Genomic DNA, 27556 nt, shown 5'->3' on the forward strand with positions numbered 1-27556 from the left:
AAATAATACAACACCGACCCGCAAAAATACCACCTGTACGGTAAATGTCCCGGTAAGAAGCCGATGTGGATTGGGTGATCTAACATTTCTCTAACAATGTTTTGTCACATATGCACATCATCCACAACATTCTGCATACAAACCTTTTGTTAACTGGAAAGTTTATTTAAAAAGCACATTTTCGGCTTGTTCGAAGAGCATGATGGCAAATTTTGCAATTGTAGGCCTACAAGGAGAGAGAGGTGACTTGCTTGAGCAAGATTCTCAGAATGCCACCATTTTTTGCAATAAGAATAGTAAATTTGAGTGTTAGGAAGAAAATGGATATAGATTGAGGAGAAATACAATTTAGATGACCTTCAATAAATTACAAGAAAAACCAGTGTCATCGGCTCAGTGCAAGCGTGCAGTTTATGTCTTCGTGAAAATTTTGTTTTACGTTTTTATGTAACAAGTTTCAGCCGTTTTTCGACCGGGGTTTTTAAGTCAACCGTCTCTGGGCGTGGATCTTTAATATGTAACTGTACCTCATCTACATACCAGTTTTGATATTTATTCTTCTCCATTTTATATATTATTTTATTTATTCTCTCCCTCCATAACTCTCTTACACACACTTTAGCTTATTAAAGGACCTGTCTGAAACATCTGGTTTCATCCCTTTACTAAACTTCAAATGCGATATATCATGTGTGTTTCCAAGCCACACTTTCAAAGATCAACCTCCACAAGATTCCAGCATACACTGTACTTCAATGAGCTTGACTTAACACATTATCCAAGGAACATATACCTTTATTTGATGTAAAAACAAAGGGCAACACATGCACGCACACACACACGCTTCGAAAAACATTTTTGTAAAGTGCTTAAAAAAAAAAAAAAAAAAACCTTAAAAAAAATAAATTTCAGAAACAGTGGGTCAAGAACAGACACCATATAAAACTAAGGGCCAGTTTTAAAATGGGGGTACTAAGGTTATATTGATCATTCTTTAAACAGTAATTATGTCTCTGGTAAAGGTGTAATTGTCACAGATATAAAATGTGTTATATGAATAAAATGTAACGCAAAACAGGATTTACCCAACCAGTAGCATGTGTGGCAATGTGTGCACTTTCAGAGGTAGTAGCTCTTTTCATGGTTAGCTAGATGGCTACCCATGACCTGCAAGAGCTCTCAACTACTAAATCACATCAAAACGGTTAATTAAGGAGGATGATGACATTACTACATAACCATTCTACCTCCTTACAGGAAAGGCACATAAATGCTAATACTACTAAATTTAAAACCACTAAACGTTTAGTCTCCATCAGATGAGAATTAAATGGTTAATGTACTGTAAGGTTCCTTGCCATTTCATCCAGACACAGACTTGCCTTCGGTTACCATAGCCACGTAACAGGAAGACAAAGACAGGCTCCAAATTTACATTAAAGGGTTTGCTACCTAGAAAGATGCAACAATAACTGGAATGTTTTAGTTTTACTTGCATAATCATATGGTATTCATATAGTACACTTCATCTGTCAGCTATCTCTGCATGCTACACATGGCCATGTGCCACAGATCATCATGTAAGAACATTCATTACACAAATGTAATTGATCTGGCATTTTCTTACGATTCAGCAGAAATAAGAAAATCAGTGTCTGATTAGCGCAACAGTGCACGAAAAACTTACTCAGCTTTTCTGCATTACTAAAATGAAATCAACTTACTTTACTATATTCTCACCTCAGAATGAGTTTACCATCAAGCCATGCCCCCCCCCCGTCTACTGGTCATTAAAGAATAACTGGAGAGAGAACGGGTTAGTGTTTACTCTTCTAATAAACCAGACATTCCCTTGTCCCTTTTCATATGGCACAAATAAATTAATAAACATGTAAAATTTAAAACAGACATTTTGAAAAAGAAATTTTGTTAAAAGCATACTGCATTCATAGCAGAGGCTAATGCCTCAGGTCTATATCTCATAGCAAAGTGCCTTACCTAGAAAAACCCTATCAAAATCCAAAACCACCGCTGAATTAGAAAATAAACCCACTGCAGCTATCAGCATTCTCAGCTCTTCTTCTTATTGTTCATCTCAAAGTAGGGTTTCTCTGGGTTTCTGGCAGTTGTAGTCCATGGTGTCTGTTTCTGGCAGGCAGCATTATGGACTGGTTTGGTCACTTTGGTAGAAGGGTTCATTTTAAGTGGGTTTCTGTTAACAGTTTGAGGTTTCCTGTTTGTAACGTGGGTGGATTGGACAGGCTTTGTGCTAGGAGTGTGTCCAGAGGCAGGAGCGCATAGAGCTCCAGTTGGCAGACCAGTCTGCCCCCCAGCCGCTTTGCTTCTGGAGACCTGGGTCGATCTGGAGGACGGGTTGGGGGCCCGGGAGCAGGCAACGGAGTTCTGCATTCTAGAGTGAGCAGGTGCTGGTGAGGCTTTGGTTTGCTGGGGAGCTTTGGCTGGGCCTGCCGGTCGAGGGGAGATGGGTCGCCCCTTCCTACCGTCTTGCGGGTGATGCGTAGCGGGGGAGGGTGGGCATCTCAGGGCAAGTCGTGTGCGCAGTGGGGCACGCGGTAGGCGACAATCCCATTGGTTGGGTTTGGAGGGGACAGTGGGGCAGGGGGCCCCCTGTGCTGCCTTGGTAACAGACGGCTTGAGCTGCTTGCAGCTTGGTTCTGGACAGACAGGGCTCCGAGGCTGGGAGGGAGCCCCACGAGGATGCAGCTTCAGCATGGAGGGGGCGGGAGGAGCCCTCTGGGAGACTCCACCTGAGACTGGAGGAGAGGCCTGGGGCAAAGGGCTTCTCTTTGTAGTAAGGAGAATCTTTTTAGGAGCTGTGGCCTTCCTAGGCAGGGAGGGGGTGGAGATCGGTGACTGAGCACAGCTTCGTGGTGTGACCAAGCCAGAGGCAGGTACACCAGTTTTGGAGGTTGTGCCAGAAGAGGAGGAGGGAGAGACTGCAGGGGCAGATGGAAGGAGGTTAACAGCAGCAAGAGGGTTCATAGTGGGTGGCTGTGGAGTCTGGGAGCTGAAGGCAGAGCTTGAGACAGATGAGCCTTTTTGATAGGCCAGAATCTTCTGCTCCAGCGTAGTGAACTGCAGCACACGACCTGGGTCATACTTGAGCAAGAAGCCCTTTAGAGTGTCCCATCCCCCACCCACGCGCACCATCACATGTTTTCCATGCAGCATCTGAGGGAGAAGAAGAGAAAAGAATTTCAAATTCATCTGCTTCACTAAAAATGTAAACTGCACTAGTTTAATTATTTGTTTGACATTGAACAAATATGAGCTGGAAGTCATTAGCTTTTAATTATATTGAGCTAAATTTAGCTTTTTCAGGACACCTTTTCCGACTACACTTACTTGTTACTTTAAGTACATCCATCGTATAGGTTAATTTATAAGTGGATAATAAACAACTGCAGCCAATTTGTTACCAGTCATCCTTTATTCTGTTCCATCACTGGTCAGTTTCTGATCAAAAGGACCACTACTGACCAGACAATATTTTATTCATATCAGTGCATTAACTGTAACATGGTAGTGGGTATAGAGCTGATACGAGTGCGTCAGGCATAGCCATGTTGAAGATTTTACAAATGTCAGTATTACTGCTGAGTTCAAAGTGATCTGCTACCAAAGCATATCCTTGCTAATAGTGCTCCTGTACTGACAAACTAAAGATTTGGAGGATGGCCAACAGTTTATAACAGCAGACATACAAGATGTCCAAAATAAAATTTCCAGTGAATGTAGGTGCAAGGTACTGATTGAACATAGTGAGTGGTAAGTGTAAACAGGCACAAGGTCCTGGATGTTGCTCTGAACTTTATATATATGCCCAGAGAGATTTAGATTCAAAGGATGTGGAAAAAGTAAGCAGCTGCAGGAACAGTAGGCCTATTTGGGAGTTAGACCCAAAAGCTGTCTTGCTCCCCGATTAAATGGTGCCCCAGAGAATACCTCGGGAGAAGGGTTCCCTCTTCAACCATTTGTTTACCACACACACAGTTAACCATTTGCTCAATGTGTGTGTAACCATTTACAGGACTTAGCTGTTGATCACTTGTTCTTAGACTGGCTTTGCTGGATTACCATGTTAACGAATCAAATCTCCAACATCCAATGGCATTCACACACATGCCTGAAAAAGGTTCCAGACCCTTCTTAGTGTGTAAGCAGTTCTTTATTACATTTAGCTCGAACCTTTTTTTGAACAGGCGTTGAATAGACCAGAGGCCTAGAGCATTTTTCTATCATACAAGCCCTTATTGAAACACAGGGGCTTAAGGAAATCTGATGAAAAGTAGGCTCGCAGTACAAGAGCAGAGAAAAGAGGACTGTTGGAATGCTATGACAAGCAAGCCCAGTGTGAGAGGGTATATGCAGGAGATGTGGGAAATATGAATGCTTCAAGTCAATGAACCAAGGTCAACACCAGAGCTGCGGACAGAACAATAAGCATCACGGCTAAGATGAAGTCCCAGAAAGGCTGCTGGAAGATGTGAATGCAGCCCTACAGATGACCAATACTGTGACAATCACTGAGACCTGTGATGGTCATGGTAGTGTATGCCACAGTATGACATGCTTTTCTACAAGATGAACGTTAAGGAATAACATCCTCCATGGAGGAGGTTGCAGGCCAAGATAAGAGCAACACGGAGAAAGTCAGCCAGTTAGAAATGCAGAAAGGCATGAAGAACATGAAGGTAACAAGCTGTCCATACCTGAGGCCTTGGAGGCTGCACGCCTGAAGAGATACACAAGAGAAATAGAACCCAGGAGAATAAACAGGATATTCTCACACGAGCCATTCAAAGTGTATGCTCGAATGTCAGGATAATAACATAACAGACCCACCAAAAGTGGAAACACAACAAAACGGGAAAAGCATATGGGAGAAGGAGGCATCACACAAGAACAATGCCCAATGGTTGTTGAACCTGAGAGCAGACCACAGCAAGCTCCCTGAACAGGATCCAGTAACTACCACACTAGCAGACATTAAGAAAGGGTCTCAAGTACGAAGAGTTTGACAGCTCCAGGCCTTGATGTAGTTCTCGCTTACTGGCCATAGAACTTCACTCCATGAGCGCCTGGCAGCATGTGAACAACAAATGAACCAGCTACTAATGGATGGAACCCACCCTGAATGAAGGCCAGACAGTCCTGATCCTGAAGTACCCCCAGAAATGGGCAGTTCAATCCAACTACCGGCCAGTAACCTTTTTCAGCACAACATGGAAGCTCCCGTCAGGCATCATTGTGGCTGAGTAGCCACATAGCTCAATAAATGGGTGGGGCCCAGAAATGCATTGGCAAGCACACCAGAGGAGCCAAGCAGCAGCTGCTGGTGGATTAAACAGTCACTTGAGACTGTAAGACCAAACAGACCAATCTGTGCACCACCTGTATTGACAAGAAGGCCTATGATTCAATGCCGAACACACTGATCTTGGAATGCTTGAAGCTGTATAACATCATCAATAGGACTCTTAGAATGGTCATCAAGAACTCAATGGGACTATGAATGATGACCCTAGAGGCCAACTTCAAGCCAAATAGTTGGGTCACCATCGAGGCGCCCTATCCCAGCCGCTGTTCTTCATAAGCCGGAACCCCTTCAGCGAAATCATCGAGAGCGGCTAAGGATACACACTATAGAATGGAGCAACCATCAACCACCTTCACATGGATGACATCAAGCTGTATGCCAGAAGTGAATGAGACATCAACTCAGGAATCCATCTCGCCAGGATATGCAACAACGACATTAGAATGTCATTTTGTCTAGATAAGTGTGGCGAGATGGTTAAAAGGAGAGTCACAGTAGCTAGAAGAGAGTCCCATACTACCAGAAGGTAGCACAGCTGATGAGGGCAGCTACAAGTACCTTGCAATCCCACAGGCAAATAGGAATCATGAAGCCACAAAGAAAGCAGCTACAGCCAAATACCTACAAAAGAGCCAAGCAAGTCATGAGAAGTCAGCTGAATAGGAGAAACAAGATCCGGCCTATCTACACCTATGTTGTGGCAGTCATCACATACCCAGCTGTTATAATAAGCCTGCCTAAGAAGGAGACAGAAGCCAGTGACATCAAGACAAGGATACTTCTCACAATGCATGTAGAGTTTCATCCCAAATCCAGCACTCTGAAACTGTACACTAATCCTTCGATGGGGGGGGGGCCGAGGAGTAGTGAGCGTCAGAGCCACTATTCAGAATGAAACAACCAAGATCCAGGAGTATACCAAGATGATGGCCACAAGTGATGAAGTGCTTAGTGAGCACATCAGGTAGCATAAACCCAGAGTAGATGGGAATGAGGAGGAACAGGAACCATAATGGGAGGATAAACCCCTGTATGTTATCTACCACCAGCAAACAGTGGACGTGGCTGATAATGAGAAATCCTAACAATGGCTAGAAAAGGGCGAGAATGAAAAACAAAATGTAGGCACTAATCATGGCAGCACAAGAGTAAGCTCTGAATACAAGATGAACAGAGGCTGAGATCTACCTTTCCGGACAGGACCCCAGATGCAAAGATGCCCCGAGACAATCCAGCACTTAACAGCGGGATGAAAGATGTTAGCAGGTAGAGCGTACATAGACGACGGGATGGAAGTTCCAAGGTCAAAGTGGGATACACCCCCAAAAATGGTGAAGAATGACCAGGCTAAGATCCTGTGGGACTTCCAGATACAGACAGACAAAATGGTAATGGATAACCAACTAGATATAGGGCCGTAGTGATAGATGTAGCAATCCCAAGCTATAGCAACATCAGGAACAACGAACACAAAAAGCTCAAGAAATACCAAGGGCTGAGTGAAGAGCTAGAAAAGATGTGGAACGTGAAGGCAACATTGGTTCCAGTAGTAATCTGAGCACTAGGAGCTGTGACCCCTAAACTGGGAGAATGGCACACGTCATATACCTAAATTGCATCTAATTATTTTAAGGAGAAACCAAATTAAAAAAGTTACCCATTACCTAAATAGACATAATTAAGACTTCCTGATAAGACACATTCAGGCAGTCTTACCCTAATGAAGAGGATCTTATCTCCAAGTCTGTATCGACCTTCAGCTAGATACTCGATAGAAAACTTCTGAGAGCAGTTACATGGAGGATCATCTGGGTCAGCCTGGTCCTGGATATAAAGATTACAAAAAAAAGAAGCCATACCAATGTGTGTGTATGCATGTGTGTTTATCACAAAGATAATTAACTTAAAGTTCAAATATAGTTCATATACCATCAGTGTTGTCCAAGACCAATTTTTCTTTTTCAGAATTCTTTCATTAACTGAAGATGTTTGACAGCAAAGTATGTTTGTTGAATGTGTGAGCTGTCAACTCTAATAGAATATTATCCAGTCAAAGGATACATTTCTTTATCATGCGTTATTTCATTCTAAACAAGGGGAGCTGTTTAATACAACAAATAAAAACCAACCTGAATTAAAATAGCTATGCAATAACTGGTGACATCAGAACAAACTAACTGTATACAAAGAGATAAAAAGACAAAGAAGGCTTCACAATTACATGATAAAACTGCATTCTTACGTAGCACCCGGACATCTGATGCTCTGTGGACTCCTCTTAAATATCTGTACTTTAGCAGGAACAGTCTATGCTCAACTGCACTGTTACATGAAAACTTTTTGCTTCAAACTGCTTAAAGCTGTTAAATAAAAGTGAGGTGTTCCAGTCCTCCAGCTTGGATTTAGAACACTTGCCCCATTGCCAAGGTAACATACTTACAGCATGGTAGAGGCCTCCATGCTGGCAGCAGACGGTGAATGTTTTAACCGGAGGGGTGGGGTCTGCTGCCATTAACAGGGTTTCCTCCAACTCAATCTCCTTCTCCAGTTTCACCAACACAGGAGGTTCAACACCATACCTAAAATGAGCAATAGAGAAGCAATATTTAAGAACTCCAGCACAACAGAAAAAAAAAGAAGCACGAGGATTGCGCATGACACCACAGAGCCAGAAATATGATTGTATTCAGACAGAAAGTATGGCTAAGTGATTGTTATGTTGGAATCATCAACATGTTGCTACTGCATCTGTCCCAGTGACCCAAAAGCCAACTCAAAGTTATTTTCTGAAACTGTACAACACAGGACCTTAAAGGATTTCTCCAGTCTTAAACCTCAAGATATCTGATTCAGTTTTCAGAGTAGTTTGAAAGTTTTAGGAAGCTTATTTGTCAATGTAAAGATGGGACCAAAAAAAATTTTTTTTTAAATAAAATAAAATAAAACCCTCTCCCATAGTCTTCTACAAGGCATAATTTCAGGACATACTTTTTACATCGTAAGGTACAGGACCACTGTTGAGACTCTGTAAACTGGTTCTTGACTAGGAAAAGTAAATTATGTTCAGACGAAAAATATGGAATAGAGGAAGCTCAACACAAGCTTCATCTGTCTCAAGATGGCACAAAGTTCATGCGGACTACATGAAGCAATGGCTCACTCACTTAGAGATGATGCGTCCAAGCTCCAGTAGACACAGACACACCTGGCGAGGATCTTTATGTAGAACTGAAAGCAGAAAGTTTTACACACACACACACACTTTTTTAGAGTGTGTTGTACAACACTGGTACTTCTAATTCAAATCAATACATTTATGACCATTCAACTAATTTCTCTCTGGGATGGGACAACCACAGCCCCTAATCTGTAATGACACACAATGTGTAAAGGAGTATCCTAGCACATAGCACTCCTGCAGCTGCAGTATGGATCGCATGGTGCACCTGAGGCACTCAGTGTTGATTGGTGGATCACTGTAGGGTCATTAAGTGTTTGGCTTTAACCATAGTCTGGGACATGTGGGAGATTAGCCCACAGCCCTCCCTTACAAGGAGCAGGGGCTTAGCCTGCTGGAACTGATCACTGCCTCAATTAGGATCACGTAACTGGCTCAGAGGATGACCTACAAGGACATGTTACCAGGATGGCCACTGCAGTGAGGCACAGACTTCTGAGGTAGAGGCTTCCGATACGCTGGTGAGAACAAACTGGTCAGTTAGCTTTCCTCCAAGGATTTAAACTGTTAGAAGCAACAAATTACACTACAACGCTCTTTGAAAGGACAATCTTAACTTCCAGTTATATAAATTGTGAGTGAAATCATTGGATAAACTGAACTGCTCAAGTTCCAAACTAAAATCTTCCAAACTGCAACTAGTCAAGTCAATTGCTGAATTTCAGAGCTTCTAAAATGTTTACAAATTCAATGTAAAGAAAACCGGAGTAGTCCAAAACGTTTACACAAATCAAATGACATTTCTTAAATCTAAGCAGTACATGCAGTCACCTGCAAACTGCGGCTAGAGGATATAACGGCATACAGGCAACAACTATAAAGGATTAGAAAATAATCTTTCAAAGCCTGTAAAGTGGCAACTGAGCCTGGGTCACAATCTGTTCACACAGGGTTACACAGGGCAGCAAATACTCAGGATGAGCTCAGGATACAAATTCCAAGATAAACAAGATAAAATCCAAAACGTATCACGTCAGGTGATTTGACGCGCTGTAAAATCGTTTTTGTAGTCGGTCATGGCCAAGTGGTCTTCAGATTTAAAAGTATCAAGCACTAGTAGTTTCTTGTGAAATGATCAGTTCAAGGCTTCTACGCTCACATGGGGGTTTACAAATTTGCAATAGCCCTCTTGGAGCAATGCTGGCTCAGCTCACTCTCTCATCTTGGATAAAATAGCAGAAAGGTAGCTTTTTAATCACCCACTCACACTGACACACACAACTGGAGAGGAGACACCCAACCAGGCAGGAATAATCTATTGTTCTCATAGCACATAAGCATCCGTCTTACAACACATGGCCTTATGCAATTATTTTGTTCAGTGAAATTAGTGTGTGTTTTGTTGTTGTACTTAGGCCCATTTAAAGTCATAAGAGTTCTCCTGCATTCCTACCCAAACCCTCAGACTCGAACAAATACGTCTCGTCCACTCCCAAGTGACGGCACCATGAGAGGAAATTTGCTGTGTTGTCTCTTGCAAAAAATGATCTTGGAGAGGCGCCTTTCTTAAATGCCACTTTCTTCATAAGAAACTGTGGGCAAAAAAACCAGAGAAAAATAAAAATGTAGCAAAAGAAAGGGTTTCATGTTCAGGTTCACAGCCCATCATTCTGCCTTTGACTGACCTGTTTCTTGTCTGGGAAACAGCCCTTGGGAATCCTGCTCTGGAGAATCCCTACAAGTTGGCACAGTTTTACCCCATTATCCAGCTCCTCCATGAAGGGCTCAGCCCTTACCTCTTCCCCTGGAGGGGGGCAGAAAGACAGACAGACATTCAGACAGAAACAGGAAATGGCAGGAGAGTGAGCGGTTGTGTGTTGTGTGCAAGCACCAACTAGATTTCAAAATTGACTTAACAGCCTTTAAATGTTCAAGCACACTGACAATCAACATATTTACTCATTTGACTCCACACAGTATGTAATGGATTTGAAACAAAACATTTTAATATTTAATTAATCTGTATTTATTTGGTGAAAAACAGCAATTGGTATAGTGAATATAGCAGAAGTGGCCTTTTTAGGCATGCAATGAAAACAGCTGACAGCTAGTTAGCTGGTTAGCCAAGTCAAAGTCCAACTGTTGCAAGTTAAAACAGATAGCCAATCAGCCAACAGTTCTTTTGAATTACATCTTGAGGTAACTAGCAGTACCTCAGGAAAACAAGCTGAGAAATTAGCAACAGTTGAAAAACATTGACCAAAGGATGCAGGTTCTTTGTCTGTTTGTTTTTAAGTACATCAACAGCAATACATTGGGTCTTGCTCCGTCTTGGTGCAGTTCAGAAGTTGCATCTGTTCCTACCTAGAATAAAATGAAACCACATGGGCAACCCCACAATAATTTTTAGTGGCAAAGAACGTGGGGTTTTTTTATTAGGCAGTCCAGGGACGGCATAAACAAGCTGTTGCATTACCCTAGTAAAAAACAAACAAACATTAGATACCAATGCATTCAATGACAGTACCATAGTAGGGACCTAATCCCTAGGTACAAAACCCCACTGTCTAAGTGAATGCTTCGAGACGTCAGTTCCCCTGCAACACGGCTTACCTGCAGCGGCTTTTACAAGTATGAAATGCAAGCAGGCAGGCATGTAACGAAGATTATCTAGAATGGGAACTCCCTCTATTATTGTCAACCTTCTCTCAGCTTACTCACTCCAGCTCAGAGACAGATCAGTTTGCCCAATGTTGAGTGCCACTGCCGGACGCGTCCCACAATATCGGGTTAGGATATACTGAGACATACGGTATGTAAGATATATAGTGCACACTGTATATGTAAGCATACTGCAGGCCTCCCCATTCTGCCGCTTGGGCCACAACGTTTACCAAACCAAGTTCAGTGATTTCTTTTATTAGGGTTAGTCTGAGCAACTTTATTATTCAGATTGTTTGTTCATTAAAATGGCATTTGAGTCTCGCCAGTCTGCCTGAAGTTCTTTTCCTAATTTTACAAAACATTTGCAAAAGCAGACTAATCCCAATCCTTGTAGTCTGCAAAGTCCTTTACAGCCGTTGTTATTGTTAATATGCGGAAAATATGGAATATGATTAAAGTTATTAGGTTTAGATGAATGCACACATGGCCTTGCCTAAAAGCACAGTGCACAGATGCCCACGTGGCTACGATGCTGAGGAGCACATCTCACCTGCTGTCAAGTCACATGATTAAAATGATCAAATCATGAGAAAATGCTTAGTAGAAAATGTGAAATTTTTATATATATATATATATATATATATATATATATATATATATATATATATATATATATATATATATATATATATATATATATCACTCACACACACACACACACACACACACACACACACACACACACACACACACACACACACACAAAGCTGGAATCATCTGAAATATTTAAAAAGTAATTCTTGTATGAACATGTCTATTGTCGGCAGATTACATGTTGCACTCATAATGCCAGGACTATTAAAAGTGTTATAACCATCATGGAAACCAGCCAGCATTTAGGTCCCAGTTTGCATGCATGACATAATTACTTTCCTATCTGCAGTAATTCTACTGGCCTAAAGAAAAGGCGAGAGCAGCCCCAAGCTTACCGAGCATGTCAGAGAGCCAGATGGCCAGGTCCTCCTGCATGGGCAGTAGCGTGGCCTCGTGGCGCACGGCGAGCCACTGGTCATACTGCAAGACGTCTGCCAGGCCCGGGCCATGGTGAGAGGTCAGGGGGCTGCGTGGGCTAAGCAGTGGGGATTCGAACTTTTCCCCACCCCAAACCTAGAGAGAGAGCCCATTCAGTGACATGCTAATTCATATGGTAAGATGAAGGATAACAGGATGGGATGCACAATCTTTTGTTTGTTAAATCATTACAGCAATACTAGCCTTTGCAAGAACGGCAGATATTTCAGAAGGCTAGAATGTGTCATTTGTATGTTTGCGTGTGTGGTGTGCATACATACTGCCCACTCATCTTCCAGATGAGTGTTCTTTGGGAGATTTGATGAATCACACCATTCACATGAGCCCAGAAACATAAATCATTTTGGCCAAAATGATGCACTCCAGTGTTTAACCACAATAAGGTTTTTTTCTTGCCATATATATTAGTCAAAATAAGTAAAAATCTAAATTAAAAAAAACAAAAACATGTGTGCTCACCATAGCAAATGCTTTTGATCTTTACTGAAATAGATGACATATATGGAAGAAAAAGGCTCGGGCTGTTTGTAAGCGGGGGTTCCCCAGGACTCAGGGTTAGCAGCTGCACCAGAGCTGAGCTGCGTGGGACAGCTCTCCCCTCTGACCTGCCAAACCACATTTGGCCCCAGAAAGTGATAAGAAAGAACAGGATGGGAAGAGAGAGACCACCCTCTCTCCGTCTCCCTCACTCTCACCACAGAGAACCCCCCGCCTTTCCTCCACCAGCTTTTGAGACTAGGCTTACAAAACACTCTTCAGAATGTTCAGTGATTTATATATTACAGCAAAGACCTCAGACTGACACTAAACCGTTAAAGTGTAACACACATACCTAATGCAGTAGAATAGGCAACGTATCCCAGTGTTGAAATGTATCCCAGAGCTGTCTTACATTTTGATAGATAAATGGTGTATGCTATGCTATGTCGTATCCTAACAACGTCATTTGAGCTCAGAAGGAATAGGAAGTTTACTCTAAGGATCTGAACACCCCTCTCCAGATCCCCAGCGCTCACTGTAACATGACACGTCTGCATATTCTTCCAGTTACTGCCGGTTTCAGTAGGTCAACTCAGGCAACAGACTCACAGCTACCAAACAGCAGCAACACACAAGACTCAAATAAATAAAAAAAAACCGGGATGTAACAAACAACGGAGGTTATACTGAAAAGCAGTTTTAATGAAGTGTGTGGCTTACAGCGAAGAGGCATCAAAGACGCCATTAGGACTCAGTACATCAGTCGATGTGGGAACCACTCATTAGAAAAAGCAAGATAGAAAACCTAGAATTACATGCAATTGAATTATGTACCCACATAACTAAGAACACAAAGCCAACTTTAATCTTGAACATCACTCCACCTGTCAATTTTGATCCTCATTACTGTAAATCTGAATGGTCTTCAACACTGCCACTCGCATAAATGTGCCTTTACTGCATCAGATCAGAGTCATGGGAGTCATATTTTAGTATACAGCCATCTTGCACATCCCCAGCATGTAACTGATTAGGTTACCCCTTGCATAGTCAGAAACATCCTCTCTACAGCCTGGAAAAAGAGCCTGGCACTCAACTGTACTGGATAGGTTTGAAAGGAAAAGTGTGAAGGGGGGGGGGGGGGGGGGCAAACAACCAACCAAAAAAACAAAAACAAAAAAAAACAAAAACAAGCACAATGTGATTTTGTGCATGAGACGGAAAGCAAGACAGAGGGGCCTCAGGTGACCCACCTCTCAGTTGACCTGGACTACTCCACCTTCTATCACACAAAGCTCAACTAATTAAGAAATAAAAAGGGTATAGTGTGTACCTGCTTTGCAGTCTCTGCACACATGGTTTTGCACCTCACACAAGCAATTCAGTCATCATACCAAAGAGGATTAGGCATGCAAGCATCATTATACACATAGCCCGTAAGCTTTGCACGAAACCCAGCTGCGAATCTCTCTCTCTCACACACACTTTTTCCCAATGTTTAAGCTATATCACATCACAGACAAGCCCTTATTTCTTTCTTTCTCTCTCGTAAAGGAGAGTGAAACTATTCAGAGCCTCCAAAACCTTTCACTCTTCTATGCGTGCACCTGACCACAGGTGGAATGACCACATGCATGTGTACATTATCATGAGCCTACTGTGCTGCTCTGATCCAGACATGCAGTCAAAATCAAGGTACCCAATCAGAACGCAAAACAAAAGAGTTCAGAGCTAATGGTGGAGTGGGTTACCTGCCTTTCTGCATCAAGACACATCAGGTCAAGAACAAGTGAATCTTAACAGTCAAAGCATGGAAAGTGTAAAATTCCAAGTCTCTAAGCAACGTATGAGATTTTGTGTTGATAGAGCTCACTTTTTTATGTTGCTCAGAAATGTGTATTAAATTTAAAGTGGAAAGTGTATTAAACTTAAATTAATACACATTCCATTTATCAACATGGATCATGGATAACTTTGAATGCATGCAAGCGTATTGCCAAAAAAAATCTTTCAATTTAAGGAGAAATTTTAAAAAAAAAAAGAAAAAGAAAGAAAGAAAAAAGTAACCTAACCTTCTACTCATGGGCAAGTATAAGCCTATCATTCCTAAAGGACAGCTGTAAATAAATACCTCTTCCCTCTGGTGTTAGAGATTACACTTGCACACTACGCTTTGTGGCCCGTACAGAGTTACACCACACTCCCGTTACATAAATGTCAACATATACTGTTAAATAGACAGTAAAGCATTACAGTGACTAAACGAACACAGACTTCTTCAAACTCGCTGATGTACCTCCCAGTCTTTGCAATCATCAGTCTGAATGTTTGAGAGACATATAAATTCTAAAATGAACCGTACTGTTATATAATAATGTACAAACACTATATGTCTGACCACCAAAACATTGATAAACATACACCAATAAAGAATAGGCTACACACACTGCCATTGGACTTCTATTAAAACAAAAAACCGCAGATGAGGACATTTTAATTAAATGCATGAAAGGCAAAAATTCCCTGGCTATACAACATTTGGGCTTCTTTGAGAAAAGACAGCAGGAGCGTTCCATAAATCAGGGCTGACTCGGCAACAATGGTTGCCAGGTTAAGTGTGTTGAAAAGTGTGCATTTAAAACAGTACAGATCACCACAAAAAAAGGATGTGTACAGCAGTAGCCCATGTCTCAGGTCAGTAAGATACAGGACTACATTAGTTCTGTAAGTAAATTAATTATAGTACAGTCTATGTAGTACCAGTATTAGGCTAATGAAAGTCATCTCAATTAAATGACAAATAGTAATCAATATCATCAGCCAGCTGTCAAAGCTTTGCTTCTTTTTTTTCTTTTTTTTAAAGTTAAATGTTGCCAGGATCTTCCTTGACATCTCAAATTATATTGTTCTGTTAGACAATAGAATAATTGTTTCAAAAGGAAAACAAACGAAAACAAACAGGCAAAGCATCTTCATAGACACATGCAACAGTGTCACAGCCAAAACATCACTCATTAATGAAAAACATCACTCATTAATGCACACTGAAAGTGTATAATGCTTTTAAAACAGAAAATATATTTGCCCTTTTCTCCATATACCTATACAAATAGTTCATGGTTAAATGCTCTGGATTTAAATGCTCAAATGTTTAAATCTGTCAAGTAGTCCTTCAAATTATGTACACTATTGTTTATGGAAATTGAGAGGGTTCCTACCTGTAAGCTAGCTTGCACTGCCATCAATGCTGTCAGGAGTGCTTTAGCTCTTCACTCTGGGCAGAAACACACAAATGATCACTATGCTCATTAATGCAGTCTCTCTCTCTGTTCCACACACCCCCACACACACCCCCAGGAGCGCAAACAGTCTAGCTCTCAACATTGCTCACCAACTAAACCCTATATTGTAGCCCAAAGAGCTCAGAAAGGGAGCTTTGCATGAGTACTGGCAGAGAAATTTGCTCTCTCAACTAAGATTAAATGCCATTTCTCATGGTTCTAGAAGTACTGTACATCATGTCAGTCATCTTAAGGAATCATAACCCTGAAAGCCAGTGGGATTTGGTGGGGCTTGTGTTGCATTGGACTAAGTGTTGAATCAGGTTCCTCTCAGGACATAAACCATGTGCACACAAGAAAGACAACAAAGCTGACTTCGTCTTCCCTGTGGACTAAGACAGTTCAGCCAACACCAGCACAGCTGAGGAAACAAAGCAGCAAACATACACCATCGTAAGAGGCAGTTGGAACAAACAGTGCTGCTTAACTTGTGCTACAGTAAATACACAAATACACAACTTGTGCTACAGTAAATGCACAAAGAAGCCACTGCAAATCTGCTGAACACTAGCCAGCTCCAAATCCCTGGCCATTTAATACTCTTTTCCTCCCCATTTAGACTCCAGCACTCCGCATCGCCTTACACTCCAGAGAGAATGAGGACAGTGAGCGCAAAACACAGGCTCACCTGAGTAGCTGAAGCAGACAAAAGATTCCTTTCCACATATAGTGAGAAGAGTAAAGATGCACCAGCTCGGTTTATGAGAGATAAAAATCACTATCACTGCTGTAGCCCAAAGAGTTCAGAACAGCCAACCAGCACGCGTCAGGTCAGTAGCCCATCACGGTCCTCAGAGCATCTCCGCGAGAGAGGGAGTGGGCCAGCGGGGAACAGTGTGATGGGAGAAAAGGAGGAGAGAGGGAGGTAGAGGAGGAGGAGCTCGCATGGGGATTGTCTAATGAAGTGGCTTCGGCTGAGCAAAGACCTACCCCACTGATCCTGTCTAGGCGTTTACAATGCTCCTATTGTTACACCCCCTCTCACCACACACATACACACACACACACACACACACACACACACACACGGAGTTGAGCCCTCAGCATCAAAGAAACATTTGGGGTGCAAAAAAAACAAAAAACAAAAAACAAAAACTTCAAGTAAGGAAAAACAGGAAGAGGAGAGCAGAGAGGGTGAAAAAGAAAGACAGAGCACCATGAGAACAGCCTGGGGGTGAGAACAATGAGATCGCAAAGCATTTCAGTCCACTGGGCTGGTGTCGAACTTCAAGCCCACTAAATGTCACAGCAGAGGAAAGGAGGGGTTGGAAGAGAGGAAAAAGCAAGTGACAGAACAAAATCTGCTTTATTGCCCAGCTGAACGTGATCAAGTGGGTAGTGTAGCGTAAAGGCCAGGCCCTGACCCAGTCGGGGTGCTGCCGCATTCTCCAGGGGCCTCTGGTACACACAAGGCACATTCCTCTCTCACACCAACAGGGTGGGACTAGCACGCAGAGTAATGTCAAGCACGAGTCTGCAGCCTGCAGCCAACGGTCACAGCAAATGGAATGTCTCTGTCATTAACGGACACGAGCTTCAGCTGCCTGAGAACTTTGTGATCTCTCAAACAGCTTTCTCTGTAGCATTTTAAGGGGAGGTTTTTTGGATACTGAACTATATTCCATTGTTAAGGTTGCCTCCTGTTTGAAAATCTATTTTAACCCAGGAAACAAGCCCTAAATGCTTCAAAGACTTGACACCACCTTCACCTCCAGCAAAACTGCAACTAAATATACTCACCTTTTCAGTTCTCACTGACACATGAGAGGAAGATGTAAGGCCCTAAAAAGATGGATAAGCAGACTTCCTTGACATTTGCTGGATGGATGAGCCTGATGGCACACCACTGACAACTACAGCTACAAGCATAAATTTTATTATCCCACAATAATGAAAGTCTGCATGAGTTACAGCCCAGATTTGTGGTTTCAATTAAACATGGAGACAAGAGTGAGGTGTTTGAAGCGTAAATATGGGATGGGGGGGGGGGGGGGGGCACAGAGCGAGCATCCACATGCCCTCATGCAGGTCTGCAAGTACAGACTTCATAATCACCCAAGAGGATCACAGCTCCAGATGCATCCTCACGGGCTCCTCCATGTCACCCACAGGCCTAAGATAGCATGTGGCCCGTGTGTGTGCGCACCAGTGGCCCACACATGGGTCCCAAAATACCCTCCTTTGACAACCCTGTGGGGAAATCCCTCCTTTCTCAGTGTGGTGTTCTTTTGTTGACAGATGCATCTTCATGCATGTGCTTAATAGACCTGTCAGTTATTTTCATTAGAGGCCTCGTTGCGCACGTGTGCACTCACACTCTCTCACACACACACACACACACACACACACACACTGTGTTTGACATTCAGGATGTTGAATGGTGTCCTTCAGGACCCCCACCCCCCCATTTCCTAAAGGAAAGCCCCTCTTAAACCAGAATTATGTGCAAAACCATCTGCCACCCAGCAAGGAATGATAATCCATACTCAGCAGCTGAGCTACATGATCCAGTGCAGAATTTCAGACCATTTTGGTTAAAGCCTTAATTTCTGTTGTCTCCTCAAAAATAGCCCACCCTGACCTGATATCAAATGCATCAGTCATCAGGTTTATCAATGGTTATCATACTTCTATGCAACTACACTTCACGTCACACAACGGTACAATGCAAATTTACTGAAAGCGAACTGTAGTATAGGTTCAGTTGTGTATAAGGCAAACATCGGCCATGAACTGTAGCCAAAGGGACGGTTCTCAGTTTTCTAGCTCAGAGGCAGGTTTACTGCAACCCAACAAGCACATCAAGATACAGGGAGAAAACAGCAGTAACAGTCAAACAGTTCATCTTCACCAAGAGTATCAGGGTTTAGAGGATCATCAGCTACTGCTGTAAGCCAAGGTAATAACACAAAAGTACACAGGGAACAAGGAGAAGTGGTTAAAAAAAAAAAAGCAAACAAACACTTGCCTTGGTGACTTGCTGTGGTTCACAAAATGAAAAGAAAAAAAGAACATACTAGAACATCGACAAATCAACTACATAATAAGCTAAGGTGCCTTGGTCTCTATTCTCTCCTTCAGTCATCAGCTGGTGTGTCAGTAATAAACAGTAATGCAGGGTCAGTAATGCAAGATTCATAATGACCACCAGTTTGCATATGTAGACAGCACCATACATATGGGTCAGAGAGGGGTTAGCTAGGCTTCCCACACATTCAAAGCAAGGCTTTTCCATTTCAAAAATTATTTGTTTTTTTTAAATTATCCAGTGCTCTCATAATTTAATGATTATGATTTAAATAATTTGAACTTTCAATATGTAAACACAGATGCCATTTAAGAGGTGAAATGTATGTTTTGTTGAATTTGAAAATTAAGCCTATAAATCAAACTAACAAAGCTTAAATGAAGATCCAATTAATGTCTGGCATAAACTGTATGCTAGAGGGAAACACCTGCTCCTCGTTCCTCCTGGGGGAAAGGAAACAGGAATCGCAGAACATCGACCTTTGCAAAGAATAATAAGGTGGCGAATGAAACCAAGTATATGGATTAAAGCCTATCCCAGTCCATATATGGAAACTCTCTTACCAACTGAAGTGTTTCGTTTTAAAATCCCATGAATTAATCAGTCAGGGGGAAAACGATTGACGTTACATCAGTGGACTCCAGCTATGCCTATGATGATTTACAACTGAGTGGAATGATTTGCATGGCATTTAAAAAAAATAATAATAATCACGCAAACGACTGAAAATAACTAGCGTTAAGTCCAAACTGGGCAAAGTATGTATTCTGTGTGATGTATCTAGTTATCTAGCCATTTAACTGTTAAGGCTAGTAAATGTCGCCATGTGCTAACGTTACTCTCTAGATATAGCTAGATGCTCAATTAGTGAAGCTTAGCTAGCTAGATAAAATTTTATACGAAGTTTCACTCGGCTGCAAAATTAGCCATGACTTGATGCCAAACTGAAGATTTCACTTTTGTTAACATTTGCTGCCATATCCTACCTTTTCCCTTCGAGATTAACTTTAGAGACATAGCTAGAGATACCTAACCAGCTATGGGCTAACATTTGAGAATCTCAGTTGGGTTAACTTACTCTGTTGTTAAAAGGTAAAGCTGTAATTTCTCTGAGTCTGGAATGGGATGCAGCACTGGCTAAATTACTAAGACTTACCAGCGGAACATCGGCGTTGGAAAATAAAGACTCCAAATATCCCGAACTTGTGTCGTGTCGGACTACATCCATGAAAACCGGACAGCGTGGCGGGTAAACACATCAGTCATCCGTAAGTGCCGTTTCCTTAGAGTGCGTTGAGCGTGGAATGTTCAGTTGGGAAGAAACGCTGTTCGAAATAACCAATCAGAGCGCAGATACTCGTTCTCACGGGACCTGGAGCGGGAAAGGTATGCCCACGAGCGCAGGTGGGCAGAGCTTAACCTTGTAGAGAAACCTGAGAGTAAACCCTCCTAACAGCAGGGACGCAATGAAGGTGGACGCGAAGGAGAACTGGCTATTAACTAAATGAACGAGAGACACTGAAAAAAAAACATTTAAATGCTAAATATTTAAAAAAATATTTTTCCAGTACTGACAGACATATAAACATTTTCCAGCAAAACTGTCCTACTTTTATCATTTCTTGCATTCCTTCGTATTTACCCAAAAATACATTCTGTCCGTTGTAGCCCAAAAACTATTGTGGTAAAGGGCCTCCATGACAGGCTGAATGAATTAGGGAAACCAGATTGGTAATACAGTCATGGGCAGGAATTTTACATATTGCGCCTGAATTTCTATACCTCTAAGTAGAAATTCTTTGAAGACATACACATAGAATTAGCTCGTGCATTGCTATGCGCAGTTTGCTTTATCCATCCTCGAACGTTTTTATCAGTGCTCAGTTTCTAACTATAGCTGGACCCTTGCTCAATACTTTTCGGTGGTGGACCACTCGTAAACCAAATGTAACTGTACAATTATAAAATGCACCAGATAGGTTAACCTCATTACGTAATCAGTTAATTTTTGAATCAATTTGTCTTAAATAGGCTTTAATCCTATGTTTATATGAGTTTAATATATAAAATGGTTTATCATGCCATATAACAAATAATTATTTGTTCATCTTATAATGATAATAACATTACATGCAGGCTAATCTTAACTCATAACGCACTTACTAAGTAGTTGGTATGTAAAGGTTTATGGTTAAGTAGAAAACCTACTTATTTGTAGTCTGTAAAACCATTCAAGTATGAAAATAGTATTAAGTTGAGCTCTCTACAGTTTCAGGATCCCCTGCAAAGACACCTTTATTTGCTGCCACATGTCATGAGCTCATACATGGAATTTGTTTTTGAACCATTGATGCTGCCTTTCAGAACACAGTTCCAGACTTTGGGTTATACACATACACTAGTTAACATAATTAAAACTAACACAAAATATTCTGTACAGTATACAATCAGGACAGACATTTTAGTGGATTGGTATAATATAAAGTCTATAAACTGCATTTTTAGTGCAGTACAAAGTGTTTAACTACACAGTTCAGATAAAATGTTTATGACTACTACAAGTAATATTGATTAAAAATGCACACAAAACTTTTAGCTGTACAATCTGAGATGGGGCAGCGTTCACAACAGAAAGATTTACTCTGATTAGATTTTCAGGTGTTGCTTTAATGTAGACATGCTTGACATAGATATGCTATGAGCTCTTACAGCTGGTACACTAGTAAACGACAAGTATTGCATTCCTCTTCCAGGGGGCAGACCTAATGTCCAATGGTAGGTTGTGCTGGAGTCTTGGCAATGCAATTGCAAAAGCTCAGCCCCCCCCACCACACACACACACACACACACACACACACACACACACACACACACACACACACACACACACACACACACACACACACACACACACACACACACAGCTGAGGCTGTGAACAGCCAAGAGCAAATAATCTAAAAACCCCAAGGACCTGGATGAGCAATGAGGTTTTAATAACTTTAACATATAAGAGGGTGCAGCTGCACTGAGGGTCTTAAACAAAAACCTTTAACTTTATCCTGAAATGATCAGGGAGCCACTGGATGGAGGCTAAAACCAGCATAATATGCTCAATTTTCTTAGTCCCCATGAGCAATCATGCAGCTACATTATGTCCATGAGGGAACAAAGATATTGATATCAATGTATTGCAGTGATCCACAATGGCATGTGTAACCTGAGGAGCAGGAAATTATTTAATTTTGGCAATTGACCCTAGTTGTTTGACAACAGAATTTATTTGCCTGTCAAACTTAAGTTCAAGATCAAAAATCATAACATGGTTCTTGACATGAGGTTTTACAGGTTCTGACATGACACCAATATTTTTAGTAAACTGCCACAAAAGGCATAAGCTCATATTTGTCTTCATATAACTAGATTAAGTTATTTGCTATCCAGAGTTTAATTTCACCTAGTGACTCATTTAGATGCTTGATTGAACACAAATCAGTAGGCCTCAGTGGGAGATAAAGCTATGTATCATTTGCATGACAGTGAACCAGGATATTATGCTTCCTACTAATACTATCCAAAGGCAACAGATATAATGACAAGAATACTGGCCCTATTATTGATCTTTGAGGTACTCTATAACTGATGGTAGTAAAAAAATAACTAATAATAAAAAACTTTTTTGTTCAGTCTTCATAAGTGCTCTAAACAGAGCAAATGTGTTTACATACACTACACTTATGTAATTTATATGTAACACCAAACCATATTATACCACACTATACTATATATTTTATTTAATGAAAAAAACAAATCTACCAATAATATCTGCTTAAATATCTGGTCAAAGGTCAAATGAACTCCCGCTTGCTGTCCGGACAGCAGAGTCCCTTGAAGTCTTCAAACACAGACTGAAGACCCATCTATTTGCAAAATATTTAAAGGACAACTGACACTGCTCCCATATTGACTGACTAATTTAGTACTTATTGTAGGGTATTGTTTATGTTGTTTAACAAACTCTAGCACTTATTGTTTATAGCACTAATCATTGTTTAAGATAGACCTTATGTATTTTGCACTTCTACGTATCAACATTCATACCTGTATTCTACAGTATTCTAGTTCATTGGTATGTTTGATTCTAACCTACTATACTGTACTTGGATATATTCTATGAGTAAATGACAAAGCACTTTTGTAAGTCGCTTTGGATAAGAGCGTCTGCTAAATGCCATAAATGTAAATGTAAATGTAAATCAATTAGGTATTGATTTACTTTGGCATTACAGTTTATCTAGCTGATGTTTTGAGTGAATTGATGATACCTATATGGTAATATCGCAGAGCAGAGGCAGGTGTGTCATAATTATGGAAGGTGTGTCATAATTAGGGCAGGTGAGCATTTATTTCCATGTGGCTAAATTATCCTAGTCAGGGTCATAGAGAGAACTACAGTGAAAACCATAACATTACAGAAAATCTCTTATCTTGAATACAGAAATAGTATTTTTAAATGTGTTAGGTAAGTATTCAGAGCCAGTCTGGAGTGCTATCATGGGTCAGTACATGCTTTATATCCCACTGTTCAGAAACACTCATATTATAAACAATAATAAAAATATTAAGTTTTGAATAGTTTGATTTCATCTTTAATTGTGGAAGTGGAGTTCCACCCTAATTGGTTCTCAACACACTACTTATAAGAGTTCAAGTTCAAGTTCAAGTTCGGTTTATTCGTCACATACATAGTCATACACAGTATAACGTGCAGTGAAATGGTGGAGAGTGCTCTGTCCAAACTGAGGAAGAGAACAGGGGTGCATAGAGAACAAGACACCATAGGCATAGTTTTGAGGGGGGATGGGGGTGTCCTCCCAATAATTCCTGCTCACACTACTCATATAATGTGTTAGGTTATGTGCTGTGACCTTTGTCACCCCCAAAGTTGAAATGAAACCTACACCAGTGTATGGTACCCATGTAGCATTCTTCTTACTGTTTACTGTTTGTGAGTTCATTGTATTGCAACTGAAGATAACTTTTCTGCTAATGCAGAGTTGGCCTTAAGTTTGACTGTCAGCACTGACATACTATCCTTGACCAGAGGTCTACAATAGTACTGTGGCTTTGGTTTCATGTGGGGTTTAGGATGGCAGGGTCTCTAATTGTATGTGCTAGGCAAGAAAATTAGTCATCACATCACCTAGTGTGGGTGAACAAGTATTGTCAGAATTAAAATGTTCTGTAATTGTCTGTTTTAAAAATGCACAGACTTTGATGTGGTACACAGATTTAGTGTGTTAATTTAGTGAAATACATGACCTTAGCTTGACTAGGTAATCAGAATACCTCCCTCATGTGGAAGCCCATGGCATTACTACAGTGGGAACTATAGAAAGTGCCCTGCGCACCCCAGAATGCCTTGCTATCTGACGTCACCGACACAATAACAGGAAGTGTAAACTGAATCCAGCAACCTTGCTGCCGATTAACGTGTATATTTTACATTCTAAGGTAATTTATATAACCTAGCTATCTAGAAAGCCCTTTCTGATTTGCCATGATGTAGTGATAGTAAATTATCTTTGTTTTATGTTTTGTCCAGGGTAACTATACTGCAGAACTAGACAGCTAGCTGAGGTAGTTAGTATAGCTAGGCTAGCTAGCTACAATATAATATGTGCTAACATCTAACCAGCCACTCAAAAATCATCTTTTGAGATTCGGCGGCACGTAGCTAGGTAGCTAGCTAACTGATTTACTAGAACTTTAATTGATGTTTTGTAGGTTACTTAGCAAACTAGCTATACACAAAAACAATCGCTGTTGTATTCATCTTAACGACGAGTGACAATCATTTACACTAACGCTGATGGTTATTTCACTCTTCGTTTTCACAGAAATGACTTGCACACTGGAAAAGGTGCTGTCAGATGCCAAATCGCTGGTGGAGCGCCTCCGTGATCACGACAGTGCTGCTGAGATCCTAATAGAGCAGACTACATTACTAAACAAACGAGTGGAGTCTATGAAACAGGTACGTAGTGACAGCCGCCTTAAAATCCCGTCTATGTGTCTCAATTAATCATGAGAATGATCGGAACAAAGTGGCTGTTTGTATGCTATGGTTTATAACGATCTTTCTTTTTATATGTCCTCAAGAAACCTGTAGGGGTAAAATATTTAGCTGGTGGTCTTAACCCACCAACCATCTTGGGTCAGTAAAACCTGCAATTCCATTAGCACGTAAAAACAATTACTTTATTAATAGCCGTCTTAAATACGCAGGTTGGGAAACGTCAGTATAAGCTTTTTGAAAACCACAAATGGCTGAGAATGCGCCAAGGTGAAAGAAGAGTTGTGCTTCAAAGTTGCTCTGCTCTGTGTAGTATCAGGAGGAGATTGAGGCGCTTAACCAGGTGGCGAGGCATCGACCGAGATCTACCCTAGTTATGGGAATTCAGCAAGAGAACCGACAAATCCGGGAACTGCAGCAGGAAAACAAAGGTCTGGGCGTTTGAACGTTTTGTGGAGCTGCAGCACAATAAATCGCACAAGTTCATTCACAGGAAGTGTGTTCCATTTGAAGCTTATTTAAACGTGAATTTGTATTATCTAAACGTTGAATATTCTTACCGAACTTGAAAATCGTCCTACAAATCCTTGATGAACATTTTAAATGGTCTAAATCACATCTTTGCCTTGTTGCAGAATTGCGCACATCTTTGGAGGAGCACCAGTCAGCTCTAGAACTGATCATGAGTAAATATAGAGAGCAGGTGTTCCGCCTACTAATGGCCAGCAAGAGAGACGACCCAGCCATCGTCACGCAGCTTAAAGAGCAGCACACTAATGTGAGCACTGCACACGCATTACATGCATAAACGTGTAGAGGCAGGCAAGTGAATGGGACTTGTGTGGGTCTAGGAAATGCAGGCACACATAGACAAGATCAACGAGATGGCTACGGTGATGAGGAAGGCCATTGAGGTGGACGAAGGTAGAGTGTGTGAAGATGAGGAACGGATCAGACAGTTGGAGGTAAGATGGATTTTATACCCCCCCCCCCCCCCCCCCCGCACATGACCTGTTTAAAAAAAATAAATAAAAAATTGCACTGTCCACTTCTCCCTATGTGTAGTTGGAGAACAGAGGTCTGAGGGAGCTTCTGGGAATCAATCGCGAAGCTTTTCTGGTGCTGAAGAGGGATGATGCATCTGAGAGCACCTCTCTGTCACCGTTAGTAACCAGCACTGACCTGAGTCTGAGGAAGAGCTAGAGTGCTTCACAAACACTGGACTCTGTGCAACACTGATTTCTCACACACAACCCGTAGATCATCTCCTTTGCAAAGAAGATGCTTCAAACATGTGCCTGAGTTCCTGCAGGCGTGTTGCATTTTATTTGGCTTTGTCCTTTTCCGAACACCCTTTACTTTTGTACCACTTACCCAACAGCCATTGGTCTCCGACGCAGGCACAGTTGTCATTCCGGCCTGGCCTCTGCCTCCGGCTGTCTGGCCGCCGCCTCCGGCTGTCTGGCCGCCAGTGGTGTAGTTTGACTATTCTTCTCTGCCTGGATAGAGAACAGAACTGCTGTGAGTGAGGGGAGATGCTTGCCAAGTGCTTCAACATGACCTGTTGTTTTTAGCCTCCCCCCTTCACCTTTTGTGATAGTTGAGTTAAAACGAAGAGTTTGATTGCCCAGGCCACGGTGGTCTCCACCCTGGCCTGGCAGCACTTACCTTAGCCATTAGGAGATTGGAACAGGCACCTTGAGACACTTTTGTAAATATAGCACGACCGATAGCAACAAATGGTACATAATATATACAAGTGATTTTGAGGACAGGTTTGGTCTTTGCATTTTCACTTGTTTTTAGGCTGCCTTGAGTCATGATGCCTTGGAACTGTTTTATGTCTGTATGGAAGAATGTGTTTTACTGAAATTTAATTAAATTTGTCTTTACATGATTTAAAAAAATAAGACTTGGCTATCTCATAACTGATATGAAAACAGCGAACTCAAACTTTCTAGTCTCTCACCTCCTCATATCAATAGGATAGTTATGCTAACTTGCCAACCAGTCAGAAACTAGCATTTTCCATTGCCGTGGTATAAAGGGTAGCACCCTTTTGAACTCATGTCATGAACTTCAGGACAGATGTGATACCAATATCCAGTTCAGTCAGTGTCCTCTGAAAATAAACCTAATGAGCTTACAGTGCCATACAAGGCTGAGATGAAGTTGAACAAGACACCACCTGCATACACTGGGAACAGCAGAAACACTTAGCGTCAGAAATGATTGAAAATTACTCACATTAGCCACACAGAACCCTCTGTTAGAGTTCTAAAAGTAATCAAAGCAGTTAAAGCTCATGTCTGAAAATCAAAGAGCAAACATAGCATTCATCAAACTCCTATAACATAC

At 41.5% G+C, this 27556-nt stretch overlaps 2 protein-coding genes across 4 annotated transcripts; one reads left to right on the plus strand and one right to left on the minus strand.

Moving 5' to 3' along the window:
- Positions 1 to 777: 777 nt before the first annotated feature.
- gas2l3 (growth arrest-specific 2 like 3) lies at positions 778 to 20418 on the minus strand. 3 transcript variants are annotated; one of them, XM_027010915.2, is made up of 9 exons: positions 20281 to 20363; positions 15974 to 16029; positions 12173 to 12350; positions 10205 to 10323; positions 9973 to 10111; positions 8506 to 8569; positions 7782 to 7920; positions 7058 to 7165; positions 778 to 3192 (listed from the first exon to the last, which is right to left on the minus strand). In XM_027010915.2, exons 2-9 carry the CDS (start codon positions 15995 to 15997, stop codon positions 2071 to 2073), a joined length of 1893 nt encoding a protein of 630 aa, XP_026866716.2. In that variant the 5' UTR covers positions 15998 to 16029; positions 20281 to 20363; the 3' UTR covers positions 778 to 2070. The 3 variants fall into 3 exon arrangements, with proteins under 3 accessions (XP_026866716.2, XP_026866715.2, XP_026866714.2); XM_027010914.2 differs by lacking the exon at positions 20281 to 20363 and adding an exon at positions 16725 to 16928; XM_027010913.2 differs by lacking the exon at positions 15974 to 16029 and having other exon boundaries at positions 20281 to 20418.
- A 4126-nt stretch (positions 20419 to 24544) lies between these two features.
- fgfr1op2 (FGFR1 oncogene partner 2) lies at positions 24545 to 27099 on the plus strand. The gene is made up of 6 exons (XM_027010929.2): positions 24545 to 24636; positions 25023 to 25159; positions 25512 to 25629; positions 25834 to 25976; positions 26050 to 26163; positions 26264 to 27099. Exons 2-6 carry the CDS (start codon positions 25025 to 25027, stop codon positions 26399 to 26401), a joined length of 648 nt encoding a protein of 215 aa, XP_026866730.2. The 5' UTR covers positions 24545 to 24636; positions 25023 to 25024; the 3' UTR covers positions 26402 to 27099.
- The last annotated feature ends 457 nt before the right edge of the window (positions 27100 to 27556 follow it).

The sequence above is a fragment of the Electrophorus electricus genome, chromosome 2 (assembly GCF_013358815.1).
Source record: "Electrophorus electricus isolate fEleEle1 chromosome 2, fEleEle1.pri, whole genome shotgun sequence".
Taxonomy (NCBI): domain Eukaryota; kingdom Metazoa; phylum Chordata; class Actinopteri; order Gymnotiformes; family Gymnotidae; genus Electrophorus; species Electrophorus electricus.

Bases quoted from the DNA above. Each gene is read 5' to 3' on its own strand.
- gas2l3 (XM_027010913.2), bottom strand. From the start codon at position 20,352: ATGGATGTAGTCCGACACGACACAAGTTCGGGATATTTGGAGTCTTTA. The intron at 12,351-20,280 runs GTAAGTCTTAGT...CTCTCTCTCTAG, and splicing joins CCAACGCCGATGTTCCGCTG to GTTTGGGGTGGGGAAAAGTT. The intron at 7,921-8,505 runs GTGAGTGAGCCA...TGCTCATTTTAG, and splicing joins CTTGGACGCATCATCTCTAA to GTATGGTGTTGAACCTCCTG.
- fgfr1op2 (XM_027010929.2), top strand. From the start codon at position 25,025: ATGACTTGCACACTGGAAAAGGTGCTGTCAGATGCCAAATCGCTGGTG. The intron at 25,160-25,511 runs GTACGTAGTGAC...TGCTCTGTGTAG, and splicing joins GAGTGGAGTCTATGAAACAG to TATCAGGAGGAGATTGAGGC. The intron at 25,977-26,049 runs GTGAGCACTGCA...GTGTGGGTCTAG, and splicing joins TTAAAGAGCAGCACACTAAT to GAAATGCAGGCACACATAGA.